The sequence below is a fragment of the Pyxicephalus adspersus genome, chromosome 10 (genome assembly GCF_032062135.1).
Source record: "Pyxicephalus adspersus chromosome 10, UCB_Pads_2.0, whole genome shotgun sequence".
NCBI classification, from domain to species: domain Eukaryota; kingdom Metazoa; phylum Chordata; class Amphibia; order Anura; family Pyxicephalidae; genus Pyxicephalus; species Pyxicephalus adspersus.
The window spans coordinates 56,464,088-56,485,844 of record NC_092867.1 but is presented as its reverse complement, the minus strand read 5'-3'; the positions used below and the strand labels follow the sequence as shown (position 1 = coordinate 56,485,844).

At 43.3% G+C, this 21,757-nt stretch overlaps 1 protein-coding gene and 1 long non-coding RNA gene across 4 annotated transcripts in view; both read left to right on the top strand.

Annotated features, from left to right (window-relative positions):
- Nucleotides 1–1,289: 1,289 nt before the first annotated feature.
- LOC140339087 (uncharacterized) overlaps nucleotides 1,290–21,757 on the top strand; it is a 27,581-nt gene continuing 7,113 nt past the window's right edge. The window contains exons 1-5 of one of the 3 annotated variants that reach the window (XM_072423637.1): nucleotides 1,290–1,425; nucleotides 3,190–3,343; nucleotides 3,969–4,162; nucleotides 4,444–4,542; nucleotides 4,775–8,190. In XM_072423637.1, the coding sequence (XP_072279738.1) occupies nucleotides 4,057–4,162; nucleotides 4,444–4,542; nucleotides 4,775–5,778 (1,209 nt within the window). In that variant the 5' untranslated portion in view covers nucleotides 1,290–1,425; nucleotides 3,190–3,343; nucleotides 3,969–4,056 and the 3' untranslated portion in view covers nucleotides 5,779–8,190. The other 2 variants (XM_072423638.1, XM_072423639.1) reach the window with 2 other exon arrangements.
- On the top strand, nucleotides 11,117–17,610 carry LOC140339172 (uncharacterized). The gene is made up of 3 exons (XR_011922393.1): nucleotides 11,117–12,520; nucleotides 12,769–12,880; nucleotides 13,896–17,610. It is a non-coding gene; the product is annotated as an uncharacterized lncRNA (long non-coding RNA).

Genomic DNA, 21,757 nt, shown 5'->3' with positions numbered 1-21,757 from the left:
CACTAGAAACATGGCTTTGATTCCCCTGAGGGCCACCAGAAACATGGTTTTAATACCCTTGAGGGCCACCAGAAACATGGATTTGATTACCTTGAGGGCCACTAGAAACATGGCTTTAATTCTCATGAGGGTCACTAGAAACATGGCTTTGATATCCTTGAGGGCCACCAGAAACATGGCTTTGATTCCCTTGGAAGCCACCAGAAACATGGCTTTGACTCTCATTTGAACCACTAGAAACATGGCCTTGATACGCAGGATGGCCACCCAAAACATGGCTTTGATTCCTTGGAGGACCACCAGAAACATGGCTTTGATTCTCATGAGGGCCACTAGAATCATACCTTTGATACACTTGAGGGCCACCAGAAACATGGCTTTGATTCCTTTGGGGCCACCAGAAACATGGCTTCCATTCTCCTGAGGGCCTATAGAAACATGGCTGTGATCCTCATGAGGGCCAGTGTGGATCAATCCCTGCTGTTCTAGATTTTTTCAGCTTTCTACAGTACAAGCAGCTGTGTGGCTTCACCTCCATGTGGACTCCGAGATGCATGGCAGCGTATCTGTGTTGGATAAATGTTTTATAACACCCTGAACATGAAAATAGTTTCCTTGGTTGATGGATGAGGTTTCTTTCAGAGCATGAAGATGGCGTCTCCCCAAGGTGAAAGATTTGGTGCTGGGCTTGTGGGTAAAGCACTTCAGATGCTCGGGACACAAATGTGGCATTTTGCCGAGGGGAAATTTTTGTGGGTCATTAGATGGCCCTTTTAAATAAAAAAAAACTGACCTACCCAACTTCTCCTTCTGAATTATTTCAGCAGGCATATGGGTGAATTCCAAGATCTAGAGGACAGAAGCAGGAAAGAATGCACTCCGAAGTTCCCTATGATCCATTTATTGTATAAAGATGACCTGAAGTAGGATATATTTCACCAAACAATACAAAAAGATCACTTTAAATTAATTTGGGCCCTTTATAGTTTCCCACCCCCTCCAGATCAGCCCCACCTAAAGCTGGCCAATCTATGTGCAGACCACACTGCCTCTGGGGTGGGCAGTCCAGGTGTCAGGCTAAAAAAGAAAATGAACTTTACAGGGGGTTAATACTGAGCTACAACAACGTCGCCATCACCTGCTTTTAAATTAGGGATGCGCGGCTACGACAAAATGGCCGCCGCCCCGTCGTTGGGTCAGTTATGGAAGACAACCGGCCTCTAGTGTTAGGTTTCAGGCTTGTTGACGCTCAGCCAGCTGGCAAAAACTTGAAGCCCTACGTTCTGATTGTCGGGCGCGCGCACAGGTCATGTGACCGCCTAGAGGGAGGCCATTTTGTTGGAGTCATGAGGAGGAGGAGCTGCAGCTGAGTCAAAATCCTCCCTGAGGGGGTGTGAGGAAGCAGAGGGGCAAAGCAGTGAGGAGGTAATAATGTCTTCCTATTGTTATATAAAAAGGGGTATGAAATCATGCAGGGTGTTTGTCCACCTCTTTGTAGGCTGTTTGGGGTGGGGGTCATGTGACATTTGGAGGCTTGTCACATGTCAGGGCACTGACTACATGACTGCCCTCTGGCCTGAGGCTCAGGGTGGTTGTCAGCTTGCTAATGGCCAGCAGAAAGAAATGGGGTAGGTACACGTCTCTTCCTACCATACAGCAGAGCTCCGCCCAGTGCTCGTGTCATGTCTCGCCTGGTATTGGTCAGCGTGGGCGGTGTAGGTCCAGGCGGGTTATACGACAGAACAGTTCCACCAATCACCATCACAGGCCCACGGCTGCCATAATGGGAATACTAGTAAATCTGCAGCACATTATAGCATTAAGATGGAAGACATTAAATGTAACTGACAGCCCCCAACCTCCTCCCGAGCCTACATTTCCATTGACGGGCTCAGTGACCAATAGCAAAGGATGGAGAGGGGAAAAGATGGAGGTTAGCCTCCATCTTACATTATAATATAGGGGGCTCTGTACATGTTTGCCCACATAAATCATGGTGCATGCTTCCTGTCCAGTCCAGCCAATTCAATTAATGAACAAAATGTTTAATTTAAACCAGTGGATGCAATACTTTGCTCCTTTCCCAGTCATCTGCAGTACCTATATCCTGCCACAAGGTGTCCTCTTTTTCTTTTCTATTAAACATTCAGCAGGGAAGATTGAGGGCATAATGTGAGTACAGTGCACCATGGACTCCTAAAGCGCCGCTTCTCGAACATTGTAATGATTCACACACTGGCACAACGATGCAATAATTCACACACTGGCACCAACGTTGTAATGATTCACACTCCGGCACCAATGTCATCACATTGGGCCCCTCAGCAACGTCAAAGACTGACAATGGCCAGGAGACCTTTCACGTAACATGATCGGCTGGATTACATGGGGAAAATCATAGGGACCTTTAGATGGGTGAGACCAGAGGGCAGAGTCGTGCTACGAGAGATATTCTAGAACAGTCTTTCTCAGCCAGGATTCTTCCAGAAAGGTGCTAGGGGTTATTTGAGCGATGAACAGTTTGTACCCCTCAGGTCAGTTTAGGTAACACCAATGATCATTTTGCATCCCTGTAAGGATGACATTCTTCCCACTGGCCAGCAATGTAAGAGGAATTCACCCCTTTTACCACTACAGTAATTGTCAGGAAACCTGCAGCTTCCTATGTCACCTCCTGGTGGCACTGTGGTTTGGCACCCCTTGCATGTACTTCCACTGATGACATAGGAATCTTCAGGTTTCCTGACAGGAAGCCACCCGCTGGTTGCCTGTGGAAGCACAGGTGAGGTGTGCTAAATCACAGTGCCGCCAGGAGGTGACATCAGGAGATGCAGGTTTCCTGACACCAATGTACTTGTGAGCTGTGAATGTAGGAATTATAGAAGGGGTTCCCTGAAGACCTGAAAGTGATTTTAAGGATTGAGAAACACTGATCTAGAAATTTTTCTGTTTTCCCTCTTCAGGGGAAATGGGCATTCTGCACAGTAGAATTTTTCAAAATCTTGACTACCAGCCCCAGTGCCCATCTGTGACCCTGCTAAGCTCACCACTTGGACCACTTGTGTGTCACCAGTAGTTCAATGGTGAGTTCTTGAAGCAGACCCTGTCTCTCAATAATCTTCCTTTACAATGATATCTGCATTTTTTGTACAGTATGCACATTATACTTTAAATGTTTCTCTTGTGTAGACTTCCAAGAAGCCCCAGACTTCTGCTGAGTGCCGCCATCTTGGATGTGACATCATCAGCCCCTATATGGAGGAAAGGCAAAGTTTTGGGTATAGAGTTTCATCTGCTAAATCGCGGAGAAGATTTGGCGGGTCATGTCCACAAGACAGTTCCGGCAAGTGGTTTTGGGCATTTACGGTGACACGAGTCCTTACGTGTTTGGAAACTCTGAGGTTTAAGTAGATAATCCATTTTGATTTTGGGTTCTTTCATTGGACCTGATTTGAATAAAGTTCTCCAAAACTGGAGAAGATAGACTTTCATGGAAAAGTCTGGGGGATCCAACATGGGCGCCCTGATTAAGATGGCAGAAAATTTGGTCTTCTGACTCTTGGCATGTGTATCGTGCATGATCTTGAGTGTTATCTGATAGGTTTTATCTGCCCTAAACTGGTACTTTAGATATTGCGGCTTCTATGCTTTGGATAGTTCAACCATGAGATCTCTCGTCATTCCTGATTCCTGTTCCACCTAGCAATATCGGCTATGCCACATCCCCATTCTCCGAACTATAAATACTAAATCCAGCAGGGAATGTGGGAACCCCTCATCATGAGCACTGCAGGTGTACAGACCCAGGAACTCAGTTCAGGGGTGATCACTACTCCTCGTGACAGGGGCAGCAGGTGTTCCAACCTGGAAAAAGTCCAGTAATGTTGGGCATCCAATATCATTTTGATTTCTTTATCCTTAAAGAACACTTACAATCCATTTTTAATAATAATGTTACATATTTGCAGCTTGGCTTCTAACAGCATAACACATCAGATGTTCTCAGCAGTTAAGAACGCTTAGAAGGGTCTCCAGGAAGATCTTCACCAAGACGTGATGGAGAAAGATGGCCTGATTGTCATTAAAGTTGAAGAAGATGCAGATGTGAATGATGATAATGATCAGAGTAAGGAGGAGGAAATCCCACCAGTGGTCAGCACAGGTGAGGAATAAACACTAAATCCAGAAAAGAGTCCCAGATTCTCCTTGTTCAGTCACTAGAACAATCTATTCTTCTCCCCTCCTCCTCTGTCAGTAGACAGTAATGGTCCCCGTGGGGCAGTCAGGAGGCATCATCCTCTATTAGACTCCCGCTCTCCTCCTCACATCATGTCATTGTGTGTCACCAGCCAAGAGACGTGACCAGTCTTCCCACACACACACTCTCCGGGGGTCTCTCATACATTTCAGTGCGGAGGGCTTTACTCTCATCTTTATTTACAGGTCCTGAAGACTCTGGTGAAAGTCAAGGAGACGTAAGAGTTGAAGAGAGGGAACATGTGAAAGTTAAAGAAGAGGAAATTCCAATGGAGATCAGCACAGGTGAGTGACATAGAGCGTGTTCATAAATTCATAGGATGTATATAACTCTTGCAGGTATGTTTATGAGCATTCGGCTCATAAACATCTGGCCATATTTTTCTTCGATACCTCTCATGGTGATGGTTGCACTTGATGGACTTTTTTCAACTTATAACTATATATGTTTCTAGAGTTGCAATAGACAGAATTGGTATGGATATTGGTAACCCAACCTAACTTTTATTTATTTTAGATGGACGATACAGGAGATTCAACGAGGAGGAACCACCAGTCACTTCTCCAAAGAACAAAGCAGGAGATGAAGGCCCCATGGCAAGTCCTACTGGAGAAATTTCAGGGACACCAAATCTCACTCAAGTGCTTCCCGCCCCTTATCTCTCACCTGGGCCCTCTACGCAAATTGCTTTTTACTTTCCTACTCCAGCCCCCATCACCCAGCGTAAATATCGCAAACGTCCCAAGAAGTTTCCATGTACTGAATGTGGGAAGAGCTTTGACCAGAGGACCAAACTTGTTGCTCATGAGCGTTCTCACACAGGAGAGAGGCCATTTTCTTGCTCCGAGTGTGGCAAAGATTTTGCACAAAAAGCCCATCTTGTTTCACACCAGAAAATCCATTCAGGTGAAAAGCCTTATTCATGCTCGGAATGTGGGAAGAGCTTCATAGAAAAGGCTCTCCTGAGTCGGCATCAAAAGTTTCATGCAGGGGTGAGGCCGTTTTTGTGCGCCTTATGTGGTCGGCGTTTTTTCCAGAAAGGTGATGCTCTTAAACACGTAAGAATTCACACGGGGGAGAATCCGTATTCCTGCACTGTATGTGGTCAGTCTTTCCCGTACAAGGCCCGCCTTGACCGACATTTATTAAGCCACACGGGTGAAAAACCTTTCTCCTGTTCACATTGTGGAAGAGGATTTGCTTATAAAGGCCTTCTTCTGGCACATGAAAGAACTCACACTGATGAGAAACCTTATTCATGCACTGTGTGCGGAAAATCCTTTTCCCAGAAGTCTAACCTGGCCAGCCATGAAAGAACTCATACAGGGGAGAAGCCATTTTGCTGTTTGGAGTGTGGGAAGAGCTTTACAAGGAAGGCAACGCTCATCAGCCACCAGAACACCCACAAGAAGAAACGTTTCCTGCAGCTAAAGATGAGGGAAGAGGGAGACCCTGAAATGTCAGATAGAACGGACATGGTAGCGGAACAGAGCTGCCCAACACAGCAGGAGGAAAACTAATTCTAGAGAACTTGTAGGTTACTGGCATAGACAAGTCTGTGAAGGATAAAAAGGAGTGGGTGGGGGGGAAATGCAGTACTTGGTTCATTAAACTGTGAAGGATTCGGTAGGTTTTGATGGGCTCTCTGGGTCTTGTATATTCTCTTGATTTTTGTGTGGTGGGTTCAGAACAGGAGTTTTTACCCAGGGTTCTTCCAGAGGATGCTAATGGTTTAGCCATAAGTGGTTTGTGCCCTTTAGGTCAGTTTAAGTGACACCACTGATCTTTTTGGCTATCTGTAAGGGTGACATTCTTTCCACCGACCACCACACTAATGGATTTTGAGCTGTGGATATAGTATTTATAGCTGGGGTTACCTGAAAACCTGAAAGTTATTTCAGGGGTTCCTCCATGTTAAAAAGGTCAAGAAACACTTGTCTAGAAGGTTGGGTTGAGAAGTGTGTAATTGTGTGACCTGGTAGGTGTCTCAGAGACCCTAAAAATCTTGTCCACCATTGTTTGCATTCTCACAGTTTTGGTGACATCATGTTCTCCTATTACCTAACCTACTAGGCATGTCACGGTAACATGGCAACTGGCTTCTCAGAAACACTAAAACCTTAATTGTAAAAACCAAGGGCAGTATTAGATCCCTCTCATTAAAAGTAATATACCCCATGCTACAAAATGGCACTTAAATAAGACGTCAAAAAAGATTTCATTCAAATCTCCTTTATCATTGGGGCATCGTGGAGCCCTCAGACAAAGCATTCCTGTTTGGCTGGTATTGATTTCTAAACTCTACGTACTGCTCTGTGCTTTTTATATTTGAAGTTCACGTGGAGTTTGTTGGCTTCATAAAACACTTGGTCAAATCCACCACCTTTAGTGGTTTTGTCTTTGTGGAATCCAGCACCAAAACTGTCCTGACCTTGTTCCTTAGTCTATATCAACCCTCCCCAAACCTCTTATTCATATTATTAAACTAAACCAAAGGGGAAGGTGGGGGCCTTCATAATAGACACAGCAGATGGGAAGACCTGGGAATAGGATGCAGATCTCTCAGCCATAGATTTCCTAACAGATGAAAGAATACCATAGGCTGGTTAATCTACAAAAGGCTGACATGATGTTCTCTATTGGGCTTCAAATGGTCAGCAGGTAGAAGAGAAGCTGTTGTACATGTCTACCTAAACTACCTTACATAAATTCTAATAGTTGTGGATCTGTATTCATACTTTGACTGCCTCTACCTACGATTAGATCTAACTATTAGTCTAACAGTAGAGTTTAGCAAACTGACAGTGAATAGAATGTGATATAACTGAGGGAATTTATTCTCATATACTTTAAAAAGATTTCAGCCTAACTTAAAGAGATGCGATTGCACTGGTTCAATCATGTTCTTCAGAGATTGGATCTCATCACCTCTGCCCCACGTATGGTCATCAAAAGAGAAGACAAAACCTATTCCATTGGATTTAGCTATTAAGTATTGTTTCTCCTTAATTCTTAGACATTTTTCAATCCGACGTTAATCGGCAACACACACACATAAAAAAGAGGCTGTGTTTTCGACACTCATAGTCCCAGGTGGACCTGCCCAATGAAATATGGAATAGAAGGTGTTTTGATGGTCATCAAAGGCCTGTACATGGTGCCACCAAGGAGTCATCAGCCATAAATGTCTTCCACAAGGGATATATCCTTGAAAATTCTCTCCCTATGCTGAAATTTAAGAAATTAGGTTTGGGATTTGAAGGTTGACCAAAATTCATCGATAAAGCCTGAGATGACAAGATTCTAAAACCTGACACAGTATTGAGTGATCATCTGGTTTTCCATGGGCAAGGCTTGCAGGCATCTAAACAAACTGCATCTGCAGGAAATGACTTCCAGCATGCCCTGGAATATGGAAACAAGTGATTTCCCCATTGACTACAAACTGATTCCTAATGCATGTTAGTGAAACTTTTTGGAAGTTTGTGAATGTGTTTATAACAGTTTGTTCATCCTTTGCATTCTGATTGGTGGAATACAGTTTAAAGGTGGAATCTGGGATAAAGAACAAAAACAACCCGATCGGTCAGTATAGTTAAATTTTGTCTGTTTTCAACTTTCATGATGTTTCAGGTGTGAGAGGTGAAATTGTAGACTTGCTATCGAAATCAATGTCATTCCAGCCAACTATGACTCCGGCCCCACCAGCACATGACCTTCATTAATAAATTCAGTTGGTGAAGGTGATTTTCTGGTTTCTGTGCTGACGTTATTTCCAGAAGAAGCTGCTAGAGATTCACATGACCTGGAAAATGAGTGTTCTATAACAAGGCTAGAGATATCCCTCACGTCACCATTCAGTAACCTAAAAAGTAACCACCAATCAACAGTTGTTGTGTCCTGTTGTTCAATAAAGTGTCTGTTTAATCTAATGACGTCTGTGCCTTTCCAAAGCTTTTTCTCCGTCTAACGATGTTCACTACACAAGCTTGTAGTTTTTCTAGGTTTACAGTAAATACGAGGGGGTGCTGAGAAGTTCCTGGCTTTGCCCAGAATAAGAGAGCCAGAGGTACCACATTTATTCAACATATTCCCCCCTGAGACCGGTGCACTTGATACAGCATAGTTTCAGTTTTTCTAGACCGTTCACATAAAAGTTCTTTGGTTGGGGCGCAAACCAGGTCTCAGCAGCATCTTTGACGTCAGAAATGTCGTCAAAACGTTGCCCCTTCAGGTGTATTTTCGAATTCGGGAACAGATAATAGTCCGAAGGGGCCAGGTCAGGTCAGTAGGGGGGATGGTTAATTAATTAGAAACCCAGGGTGTAAAATTTGGCAGCCACAAAGTTTGATGTGTGCGCAGGTGCATTGTCCTGCAAAAAAAGGATTTGTTAGGTCAACTTTCCACTGCGTTTTGTCTTAATTGCCTCTTTCAGCTGGTCCAGGAGGGTAGCATAAACCTGTCCGGTGATACTAGAGCCCTGAGGTTGGTAGTCCACCAACAGAATACCGTCTTTGTCCTAGAAAACAGACGCCCTGACTTTTTTGGCTGATTTTTGGGTTTGGAACTTCTTCGGCCTCTGGGGCGCACTGTGGCGCCATTCTTTTGACTGTTCCTTGGTTTCAGGATCATAGATGTGGAGCCAGGTTTCATCCTCAGTCACCAACCTAGCCAAAAAGTCCTGTGCAGCCTCAAAATGGGCCAAAATGGCTTTGAATGCTTCAACTCGTTCTTTTGATCACTGTTCAAACATTTCAGCACCCAGTTCGCTGAAAGCTTGCGCATGTCTAGGATAGTGGTGATAACACTCCCGTGAGATGTCAAGTATCTAGGCTTTCTTTTTTGCGGATGTTCGCCAGTACTGAATAATTAGCTCATGGACAGCATCACAGGTCGCCGGGTCAGTTGAGGTTGGGGAGCACCCACTGCGGGGCTCATCTTCAACGATGAAATGCCTTGAAAGAAGATATCCAGGTTTTGACAGTGCTGTAGGAAGGACACTTCTTCCCCAGTGTTTGTGACATCTCAGTGTGAATGTCCTTTGCTGACTTTCCCTGGAGAAACAAAAACTTCATGACGTGATATTTGCACAGTTACATACGAAGATATTAGGCTGTCATATGCCCCCACACTCATTTTTCTATTTCATCTGGAAGGTGGGAAAGCCAGGAACTGATCAGAAACCTCTCGTATATTTCAGTTAGTATGCGAATTGTTGATTGTACTATAGCGCATATATAATATATCCTATCCAAATATTGTAGTATATAAACACAATGAATAATATCATTAACAATCATCTTAAAAGTTATGTAGTAGCCGCGGTCTTCACATATGAGATCCGAAAATCTGGAAGTTCTCCTGGTCATGTGCATGTTCTCAGCGTGGTAACCTGCTGTGATGTGCTTAGGAGGTGTGTACCTGGGCCAGGGCATTCCCTGCAGGAACGGCCTCCCGGGTGACATGGGGTAGGGGGGGACGAATCCTGTGTAGCGCATCCCAGTTCATTGACGAAGCCCCACGCATTTATTTGATACTAAAACAAGAGGCAGTACCAATGAACACTGTAAATGTTAGGAAATTCTGTTGAACCTCTTTATATGTAGGAATTATGATTATTACAAAATAATCTTTTGCCAATAAACCCTGCCTGTTGATTGCATTTGTATAAATATCTGTGCCAGTAGTTGATTTTCTATTTCTTCCTTAGCACTGGGGAGTCTAAGACTCCAATAATTAATTGTGTTTTGTTCAACCCCACATTCAACTCCACCCATAATGCCTCAACCTCATTGCTTGTGCCATCCGGAATTTCTTTTTTAACATTCACTTTTAGATCACTTCTCACATACAGACAGACACCACCACCCTTTTGTTTGACTCTGTCTTCACTAAAGAGAGTATACCCAGGAATATTGACGGCCCAGTCATGCGAAGAACAAAGCCAGGATTCAGCAATACCAACTAATTCTTAATGTTCTTCATTCATTAAGGCCTCCATCTCCCCTATCTTGTTTGCTAGACTTCTAGCATAGGTGAACAGGCTCTATAAACCATGGCTGCATTTACCATAATTGTTTGCCAAATCCTTTTGTTTTTCAGTACAACTAGTACTGCACAATCCAATGTTTGTTTGTAACATGGGAAGCTCCTTATATTTATCCATAACCCTCCCCCCAACTATCCCTATTGACCCCTGACTAACCTTTCTGCCACCTTAATAACCTGCCTCACCTCCCTCTGTTGTAGTTTAAATATCCCTGTACCATTCCCCTAAATCTTTCCCCTATCACAGCAGACCCCCTTTCATTTAGGTGCAAACTATCTCTGGCATACAGGTTGTACCCCAATGAAAAGTCACCACAGTGCTCTATGAACCTAGTTCTTTAAACTGATTTTTAAGGATCTTCCATCTTCCATCTATCTTGTCATTGGTTCCAACATGGACCAAGACAGCTGGGTCCTGTCCAGCCTCTCCCAGTGATTTGTCCACTCGGTCCACCCAATGCCGAATCCTTGTGCCAGGGAGACAGCAAACCATTCGGTTGAAGGGATCCGGGCGACAAACTATTCTATCCGTCCTCCTGATGATAGAATCCCTTATGACTACCAATTGTCTTTTCCTTCCTGCGTTTCCCTCCCCACCCATAGTAGATGTGCTGCTCTCCCGGCTGTTAGGGGTAGCAGTAACATCTAGAGTTGCCACCACTGGGTTTGCCACCTGCACATCTTCACATAACTTTGCAAACATGTTGGGGTGCTCAAACACAGGGCTGGCCTTCCTTTTCTGGGAGTCCCTACCACTCCCTCTAGCTACAGTAACCCAACTCCGTACATGTTCATCCTGATTAACCTCTCCACCCTCCACATGTAAGCCATTAACTGCCTGCTCAGTGAGCAGGAGACCCCTCTCAAGGTGATCCAGTTATCTCAGTGTTGCAATGCGCTTCTCCAGCTGTCCATTGCGAGATACCAGAAAGGCCACTTGCTCACATCTGTCACCTCGGAGTTGTTGCTCCATTTGTGCATACATATGGCAGACTGTTCACTGAACCAAACCTTCCACTTGGCTACCACTCAGTTTCCCAGTTACAATGATTGTTTGGAGGGAGTTAAAAAAAACGTTTACTTACAATTTGTGCTTACTATAAGGATTTAACTCCTTTTGTTTTTAAACTCCTGATTTTTTCACTCCATCCACTTGATTCAAGCCACTTCAGCCAAGAGTGAACAAATCTATCAAGAAGTACAATTCATGTATTAGACATTAGCATGTGGATATTCAATAAATAAAAGGTATGGTCAATAAAACGCATTTATGATTGGGTAGCAGTGTTCTCCCCAGCCATTTTGAGCTCTTTTCAGTAACCACCCGTCTGTTTTTGGGTGGTTACTGAAGAGTTGGGTCACAATACAAGGGCTGCCACTCACCTACAATTTCTTTCCACCCAGCATAAAAAATTGCCGTTAAACACTGGGTAGCTTATTTTAACAAGGTATTACAAGGTTGTTATAGTTAATCCTATTATTTCTGGATACTTTCATTCCTTTGGTAGGTGAGTCTGACTGGCAGTTGATGTAAACAAACTGAAAGCCATCTTCCCAGGGCACAAAATTGAAGGAATTGCTCACTGATTTTCTAGGTGGTCATTTTGTTGTAGCCCAGAGCCTATGACAGGAAGTAGCTGCTATGTCAGAATCTTATTGCTGGGGGCATGTGAAGAGATCCCAATGGTAAATAAGTTGTGATGTCCATATATTATGAGGGAAGTGGGTTCCAGCACAGGGTGTATGTGGACTGGATGTGGCGGGGTTAGAAGGCAAATCAATGTGGGAGAGCTGCATTAGTAATTCTATAACTGGGTGCCCTTTAATCCTTAAAGGTGCCTCACAACTATTATTTTTTATAATTAAAAACAAACCCTTTCATTGCATGTGTGACAGATAAATGGGTTTTCTTTGTGTCTACAAACCTTTCCTTCATTCTGAAACAGGCAGAATATATATACAGAAATTTGTAGAAGGAGATCCTCATGAAGAACCTGTCACCCCTCACACTATTGGGTAAGAGGAGACTTCGAATTCTTGAATTGAGGGTCCACCTAAATACGCACATCCTCTGACATAAAAACAACGTATTCAGGCAGTGTGTGTGTTCCTACAGATGGATCCAGTAATGAAAACCCTCCAGAGAGATGTCCACGTCCTCTGTATTCCCGGGATTCCACACAGGAACATCAGGAGATCTCTCATGAGGATAAGGTAGATGAAAATACCATATCCAAATGTTTCCTGTTATTGGCCTTCTGATGACATTATTTGGTGCAGTTGACCTCCATCTTACTTCCATCTTTCGGGACTTGCCTGTCAACACCTACCCTAAATGTCCATGTGTCTGGTATAATGTCTTCATATGTATATATACAGTAGAGTACATCTACCTCCTTATCTCTTGCGAGCATTGAGTGATGTGTTTGAGTATAGTGTATATTATATTTACCTTTACCTAGGTTAAAAATTCAGTCACTGTTAAGGTTGAAGTGAAGCAGGAAGCAGAACATCAGTACATGATGGCTGATGGCCCATGTAAGGAGAAGGAAATTCCTCCAGAGATCAGCGCAGGTGAGTAATGAACACTAAATCCAGTATCACAAATTCTCCTTGTTCAGACACTACAACAGTCCAATTTTCCCTATCATGGTATACATTCTGATAATTTCTTGTCCTAATTTCTGGTGCAAACTTGCACAATATCCCTCAAAAAGGTCTAAATAGAGTTTATGGAACATTTTGGTTACTGGGGTCCCTCTGTTAACATTCAGTTGAAGCAAGGAGAAAGTACACCATTACAGGGAAAATAAGATTGTTGTTCAAAACAAGGAACTGGATGTTACTGGAGGGACCCCATATTCTCTTCATGTCCACCTGTTGGAAAGATGTTAGATGTGGAACCAGGAAATCTCACCTAGGGTTACTCTAGGTCTTCACACCTGATGTTGACTTCATGGTTCCAAGTCCAATGCCACTTGGTAAAGCTATTCGTATGGCCCCAGTGATCATTTTGACCACCACTGTAAAAAGGAGACAGGTTCTTCCCACTGACCAGCAATCTGGTAAATTTATTTTAGCAAGGGTTTTCAGGGGTTTGGTCTTAGTAGAAAATGACCTCATACCATGCATAAGAGTAAACTTTAGAAAAAATCTCACCTAAAATAAGTAGATACAATGTCATTCTAGTCATGGCCCGCAGGAGGCTGCAGTGCATATAGGGTAGAGGGCCATAGCAGACTAAAGGTATTTCAACCTGAAATGTTGATTTCGAACCTTACTAATTAGTGATAGGATGTCTGATCTTTGAGTTAGGCAGCACCCCACCTTTACATTTCTTATGTGTGCATGGTGGGTAAGATGCCAATTAGTTTTTCATGGTGCTTGGACTGAAAAATCTTTACTACTAGTGTGGTGCCAAGTTCTGTAGTATGTTCCTGACCATCATTGGACTTGAACGTGTGGCTTGGAAAAGCTATAAAACCTCTTCAAAATTGCAGAACAGGTCCAGATAAATGTGAATATTTACTACTAGCTGCATCCCTGGTGCCCACCCTGCACCTTATGTGACTTTGTGTGTTTCCTACAGATGGATCCAGTAAGAGAAAAACCCAAGGAAAATGTCCCCATCCTTCCAAGGATTCCATGTGGGAAGATTCCAGGATCCTCCAGGATGATCACGTAGATACAACTGATAGTATGTGGTAAAGCTGAAAGTAAGAAGAACTGACACTGGAAGAATTAGTCTTCGACTCAAGGCAAATTCCTGAGACCCAACACTAGGGCGTCAAAAAATTGATAGTCATCTGACCAACTTGTTTGTCTATTTGGACCATCTTTTAGTCTGTTGGACATATCATTCCGGAAGGATGGAAGAGCACGAAGTAGACCCAACTCTTATTCTCAGTGGGACCTGAATTAGGTAGACCCACAGCATGCACAGTAGCAGAGGTCCAGGAGACCTCAGTAAATATATCCACAAAATGATGGAAGTGCCATGTACATACCCAGCTTATACAAGAGGGCACCATGGATATCTGTAAATTAGTTTGAATGAGCAGTTATGCTTTAAGATTTAAGGGCTGTGTTTCTCAACTAGGGTTCCTCCAGAGGTTGCTGAGGCTTCCTTGAACAATGAGCAATTTGTGCTACTTAGGCCAGTAACACCAATAGTCTTTTTGGTCATTTGAAAGGGTGACATTCTTCCCACTGGCCAGCAATGTAAGAGGCATTTTCCCATTGACCTTCACACTAATATACAGTGAGCTGTGGATATAGTAATTAACAAAATGGGTTCCCTGAAGACTTGAAAGTTATTTTAAAGAGTTCCCCCATGTTAAAAGTTTGAGAAAGCCATAAAGAGTGTGTGGTTTAAACCGGAGAAAATCCCTTATTTCTTAGGTCCCTCCATTCAATGCAAGGTTCAGCTAGCATTGTGTGATTGGCTTTGGCTAGCTAAGGTCATGGTGGACATTAGAATCTATTGTTTGTACGCATGAGAGTGTGTATGACGCTTCTTTCGAGCTTTGTATGTTTTCTTCAGAAGGTAGACTTAACAGTGGGGAACCTTCCACTATCTCACAAGATAAACAGAAGCCATATTCATGTTCTAATGGTGGAAAATGTTTCAGGGAGAGAGCCCACCTTCTTACCCATGAGAGAGTTCACATGGGGAAAAAGCCATTTTGCTCTTCTGTATGTGGGAAATGTTTTAAACAAAATTCGCTCCTCGTCAGACATGAAAAAGGTCATGAGAAGCTGCATTGTTGATCGGACTTCAGGGAAATGCTTGGGAGTATTTCAAATCATAAAATTTGGTGTCATTGGGAGTTTAATGAGCCCCATCATTGATGTCATTGGGTGTATAATAAGCCCCATTATCAGTATTCGTGGGATAAGGATAGGTCCTGTAATTGGTGACCATGGAAGTGTGAACAGACGCTTCATTGGTTTTAGTAAAAGTAAAAACAAAATTCCAACATCGGTGTCATTGCCAGTTAAGTAGACCTCATGTTATCTTTTAACTTTTATGAGTAGAAAATGAGCCCTGAATCAAAGTTGTTATTCTCAGTTAAAGTACTATAGAGCTATAATGCCTGATTTATCAATGAAATACGCGTACGCTCGACACGGGTACGTACATGCCGGTCAGCAAGCTCTATTACGGCGAGTCGGGCACAAGTTGTTGTGAACTTGCCTGCCGGTTTCCTGCAAAAGTGGGCAAAGATCGCGAATATGCCAATTAAGGCGATTAATTTTCAGCTGCGCGATTAAGAAGGAGATGGTAAACTCAATGGTGAGCTGAAAACAATAAATTAGCGCACACCTGCGCCCTGTTCTGTGCATATCTGGATGGTATGTATTGATGTGATTTTTTGTAATCCTCATTATTGTTAGTTTCATCTGTTGCTGCTGATGTTTTTGTGCCTGGTTTGTATTGTCAGTTTCTGTTCTAGCAATGCAGTTTTCTTCTAGCAATGCTTTCAGCTTTCAATTCTTCTAGGTTTGTTTGATTTTAATAACTATAGCATTGGGTGTATAACAAGCTACATCATTGTCATTGGGAGTATAAAAAACCCCATAATTGGTGTCACTGGGTGTATAACAAGCCCCATTATTGGTGTCATTGGGTGTATAGGCCCCATCATTGGTGTTATTGGGAGTATAATAAGCCCCATCATTGGTGTCAGTGGGTGTATAGGCCTCATCATTGGTGTCAGTGGGTGTATAACAAGACCCATCATTGTTGTCACTGGGTGTATAACAAGACCCATCATTGGTGTCACTGGGTGTGTAACCAGCTACATCATTGTCATTGGGAGTATAATAGGCCCCATAATTGGTGTCACTGGGTGTATAACAAGCCCCATCATTGGTGTCATTGGGTGTATAGGCCCCATCATTGGTGTTATTGGGAGTATAATAAGCCCCATCATTGGTGTCAGTGGGTGTATAAGCCTCATCATTGGTGTCAGTGGGTGTATAACAAGACCCATCATTGGTGTCACTGGGTGTGTAACAAGCTACATCATTGTCATTGGGAGTATAATAAGCCCCATAATTGGTGTCACTGGGTGTATAACAAGCCCCATGACTGGTGTCCTTGGGAGTATCATAAGCCTCATCATTGTCATTAGGAGTATAATAAGCTCCATCATTGGTGTCACTGGGTGTTTAACAAGCCCCATCGTTGGTGTCAGTGGTTGTATAACAAGCCCCATTATTGGTGTCATTGGGAGTATAATAAGCTCCATTATTGGTGTCAGTAGGCATATAATAGGAGCCACCGCTGGTGTCATTGGGTATAAAATAACCCCCATCATTGGTGTCAGTTGGTGTATAATAGGCTCTGAGCACTCAGGAGCCTTTGCATAGGTAGATCCCAGATATGAATCTCAGCCAGGAAGCTATTTGCATGGCTTTTCAAAGTTTTAAAAACATGAGGTTAGGGTAATTGGCTTCTCCCAATAAAGTGACCTTGGACTGTGGTTATGACATATGACTATGGTAAGGACATTAGATTGTGAGCCCCTTTTGAGGGACATCTAGTAACATGACTTTGTAAAGCGCTGCATAATATATTGATGCTTTATAAATATAAGTTATTAAAGCTTCATCAACTTTTGTGGGTAGCAAATGAGCCTCAAATAGAATAGTTACAGTCAGTAGAAGTACTAAAGGGATAATTTTTGATGACAGTGGGTGTAAAATTAAGTCCAATAATGTGCCACTAAAATGAACCTCATTGTTGGGAGTATAATAAGCTTCATCAACTTTTGTGGGTAGAAAATGACCCCCAAATCAAATTTGTTACTATCAGTAGAAGTACTATGGGATTTATTGTTCATGACAGTGGGAATAAATAAATCCCTAAAAATAACTAAAAACATAAAATTGGACATGTTTTACTTAGTTTTAGTTTACCCAGGACATTAAAAAAACAATACTAGCCGTGCAAATAAATCTAGTCAGTTGTATGTGGGAGGAGTGGGGGTGTAGTTAGGCATCACTCTAAATTTACAAGTTCCCCTATGCTGGTTTTCCTTTTTTTTTCATTTCTCCTTGTTACTGTTAGGTGTCCAGTTTGGTCATTATTCACATTTTGAAAAGAAGACATGATTTGCAAATTTTTTGTTTGCTTTGTCAGTTTCCCCATGATACAAATAAAGTTGGATAAGAAAAAATGGTGGCTAATTACCAATAATACCTACATCTGGCTGGTGGTGTCTTTAGACCTTCACTTAGGAGAACTATGTTTTTTCACAGTACTAAATGTTGTACCATAAAAGACATCATAAAATGTATTTCTGATGCTATTAAAAAAATAAAATACATAGCCTAACTTCTACACTTGCTGTGCCAACTGCTCCCAATAAACTGAATGGAGAGAGGGGGTTGGGAATCAATTTTGCAAGTGATTGTAGGCAGTTGTGGATTGTGGTGCAGGTGGTTGTGGGCAGATGTTTTTGCGGAATGTAACATGTTGCTTCTCAACACCTTTGAGTTACCAGAGGCTTCCATTGACTTGTACTCTGAAATTAGCCAGAGGATTGCATATGTGGTGTTGGTGAATGAGCCACCACTAATGGTCACAATAGTGGTGGTATTTTCAGAGTTTTCTGTTCCTACACATGTACAGGTAAAATGTGGAGATGAGTGGGGGCACTTCTGTTTTTTATATGGTTTCCCAATGGTTTAATGTTCTATAACTTGATTTTAGTTAACATTTAAGATGTTACCGATTTGCCACAAGTATGGGGAAGTGGAACCTCTGTGCAATCTGCACAGGTAGGAGCTGAGAAACACCCAGCAAAGAGTGATGGACCCAGGTTGTGGCCTGCAGACATACCGATGCAGAAGGCAGCTGACTGCGGATGGAACCAAAGCGTAGTACTAAATCATTAGGCAATCCTGAAAACCAGAGCAGGACCAGATCAGGGTAGGCGGTGAACAATCGAAGTCAAACAAACCAAGGTCAGAACCAGGGAATCAGGACTTAGAAACAGACACAAGATGGAGCCTCAGGTAACACACCTATTGCAAAGGCAAGGAATGTATATAGTGAGGCTAACAGGCAGGCAGGCGGTTTCCACCAGAGATGCATGAAGATCCGCATGAGATAGCCAAGATCGTTCCTCAGGACCATTGCCTCCCCAATGGACCAGATATTGTAGTTTACCACAAAGCAGTCTAGAATCAATAATGGACTCTACTTCAAACTCTTCCTCAGAATCCACCTGACCAGGAGCAGGAGGAGGGGATTTGTGGGAATAACAGTTGAGAATGAGAGGCTTCAGGAGAGACACATGAAAAGAGTTAGGAGTCCGAATACTGGAGGGCAGCCACAATTTATTGGTGTCCTATTTACCCTGATAAAATAGAGAAGGGTCCATTAAAATGGGGAGCCAGTTTAGGAGATGGGACCCACAGACGTATATGCTTGGTGGACAACCAGACCTTATCTCCCGGTGCAAATCTAGGGGCAGGGCTCCTCTTTTTATCTCCCCATTTTTTTTGGCAAAGAGAGGATTTATGAAATGCCCTTTGAGCATCTTCCTAGATTTCATGGAACTTGGCTCTGACTTCTGTGGCGGACGGAACTTCTGAACCAGAAGGAATAGGAGGAGGTACTCTGGGGTGACACCCATAGGTCAGGAAGAAAGGGCTGAAATCAGCCATTTTGCAAAAGCAATCCACTACAACAAAAATAACTGTGCAACCATTTGATGGAGGTTGATCCATGATAAAGCCGTGGAAATATGGGTCCAAGGACACTTACAGGCAGATGAAGGAGTGGACCAGATGGTAATCTTCTTGGGACTTTGTTTTGAGCACATTTGGAGCAGGCAGCAATAAAGTCTCTAGCATCTTGACCTAATGTTGGCCACCAATACAGGCGTGAGCTGTAGTCAAAGGTTTTTCACAGCCCTTGGTGATTGGCAACCCTAGAATTATGCCCCATGCAAAGATATGGGGACGGGGAGACGTTTTTAGAAGTGTTTCAAGTGTACAGGGGCAGCCAACAGAATTCTGGAAGGATCAATGATATGTGAAGGTTCAGGTTCAGTATCCTCAGAATCAAAGAAGCGAGACAAGGCATCTGCCTTAGTGTTCTTAGTCCCAGGGTGAAAGGTAAGTGTGAAATCAAATCTAGAGAAAAATAGGGCCCAACGAGCCTGCCGTGAATTAAGTCTTTGGGTAGTTTGGAGGTACAAGAGATTCTTGTGATCTGTGTAAATTGTGACAGGGAAGAAAGCTCCCTCAAGAAGATGATTCCTTTCCTCCAGTGCAAGTTTCACAACCAGCAGCTCTCAATCCCCTATAGTGTAATTCCTTTCTTTTTCATTTCCTCAAGAAAAAGCCACTGGAACATAATTTGCCAGAGGTGCCATGCTGGGAGAGTACAGCCCCTACCCCCACAGTGGAGGCATCAACCTCAAGAAAGAATGGCTTACTTGGGTCAGGGTGCATTAAACAGGAGCTGATGTGAAGGCCTGCTCCAAGACATCAAAGGCCTGAAAAGCCTCCTTAGGCCACAATTTACAGTTGCCCCCTTCTGGGTAAGAGCCACAATGGAAGAGTTATCCTTAATAAACTGTCTATAATAATGGGCGAAGCCAAGAAATCCTTAAATAGCTTTTAGTTCTTGCAGTAACGGCCACTTCAGAACAGTGGAAACCTTTCCCATACGTAATCCCTGATTGGAGACAATATAACCCAGAAAGGGCACTTCAGGGAGTTCAAAGAGACATTTATACAATTTGGCATAGAATTTATTCTCTCTAATGTGTAGAAATACAGTCTTTACATGTTTCTGGTGCGTTAGAAGGTCCCTGGAAAAGATTAGTATGTCATCCAGGTATACTACAACACAAGTGTAGAGGAGGTCACGAAAAATGTCATTAACAAAGTTCTGAAATACTGCAGGGGCATTACAACACCAAAATGGCATGATAAGATATTCATAGTGACCACCCCGAAAGCGGTTTTCCACTCATCCCCTTCCTTGATTCGGATGAGGTTGTAGGCTCCATGCAGATCTGGCTTAGTGAAAACAGTGGCACCATGGATATGTATATCTGTTTTTAACCGGTATTTTGTTCAGGCCTCTGTAATCTATACAGGGAAGCAGAGACCCATCCTTCTTACTGACAAAAAAGAAACCAGCGCCAGCAGGTGAGGTGGACTTGCAAATCAAACCCCTTTCGAGGTTACCTTTAATATTTTCAGACACAGCCTGAGTCTCGGGTCTAGACAGGGGACAGACATGACCACGAGGAGGCATAGTTCCAGGTAAGAGCTCAATGAAGCAGTCATAAGGGCGATGAGGTGACAGGGTCTCTGCCTTTTGCTTGGAGAAAACATCCAGAAAATCTTTGCTGGTTCAATCTTTAGAAGACAGTTGTGATAACAGCTAGAACTCCAGGACAGATTGTCTCCACAGAAACCCAGTCTATCACTGGAGAGTGTTGGCGGAGCCATGGCATGCCTGGAAGGAATTGATTGACTAGATTGGTCATTACCAGGAAGTCCAAAGTCTCAAAAAGAAGTGCATCTACCCGTAAGGATAGTGGCCTGGTCTTGAATCAAATGGGCTCAGGTATTACCCTATCATTGATCACTGAAATAGGAATGGGATTTTTCCGGGCTACCAGCGGAATCCGGTGCTTAGAAACATGGTCTAATCCATGAAGTTGGCTGGGGCACTAGAATCCAGAGAGGTCCCAGCCCAAATAGTCTGATCAGGAAAAAAGAGATAAACTGTGTATGTAATCTTTTTAGGGGAGTGCTGAATGAACAGCCTAGGGAATCCTCCCTACCATCCTCTAGGCCAAGACTTTTGAGTGCTTGAGAGGACAGTTATTTGTGTAATGTCCATTACCTCCACAGTACAAACAGAAGTTTTTCGCTCGGTGACGCACACGCTTGGAGGCTGCCAGTTTAGACCGGTTAGTCTCCATGGGTTCTGCTGAAAGTTCAGTAGCCTCTAGTAAGTTACCAAGAGGGATAGTAGCTTCTGGAAATTGCGCCGCTCGTTCCTGGCAAAGTTCCTAGAAGCATCAGTCAATTTTAATTGCCAGCTGCATGGTGGCATCCAGACTCTCAGGTGGGGGATAGTGCAAAAGAGAATCTTTAATCTTTTCAGACAGTCCTAGCAGGAACTGAGAATGGAGAGTGGGGTCATTTTACTGTAAATCAGCAGACCACCGGCGAAATATAGAGCAGTACTCCTCCGGAGCAAGTAACGGAGAGCGGATTTGGCCTTCGGTAGATGCTGCCGATCAGGATCATCATATAGAAGACCAAGTGCTTGAAAGAATGAATCTACAAAAAGAAGGGCAGGATTACCAGGTAGCCAACTGAAAGCCCAGGACTGAGGATCACCTTGCAGTAAGGACATCACAAGCCCCACCTGCTGTTCCTCTGAGTCAGAGGAGTGTGGGCAAAGAC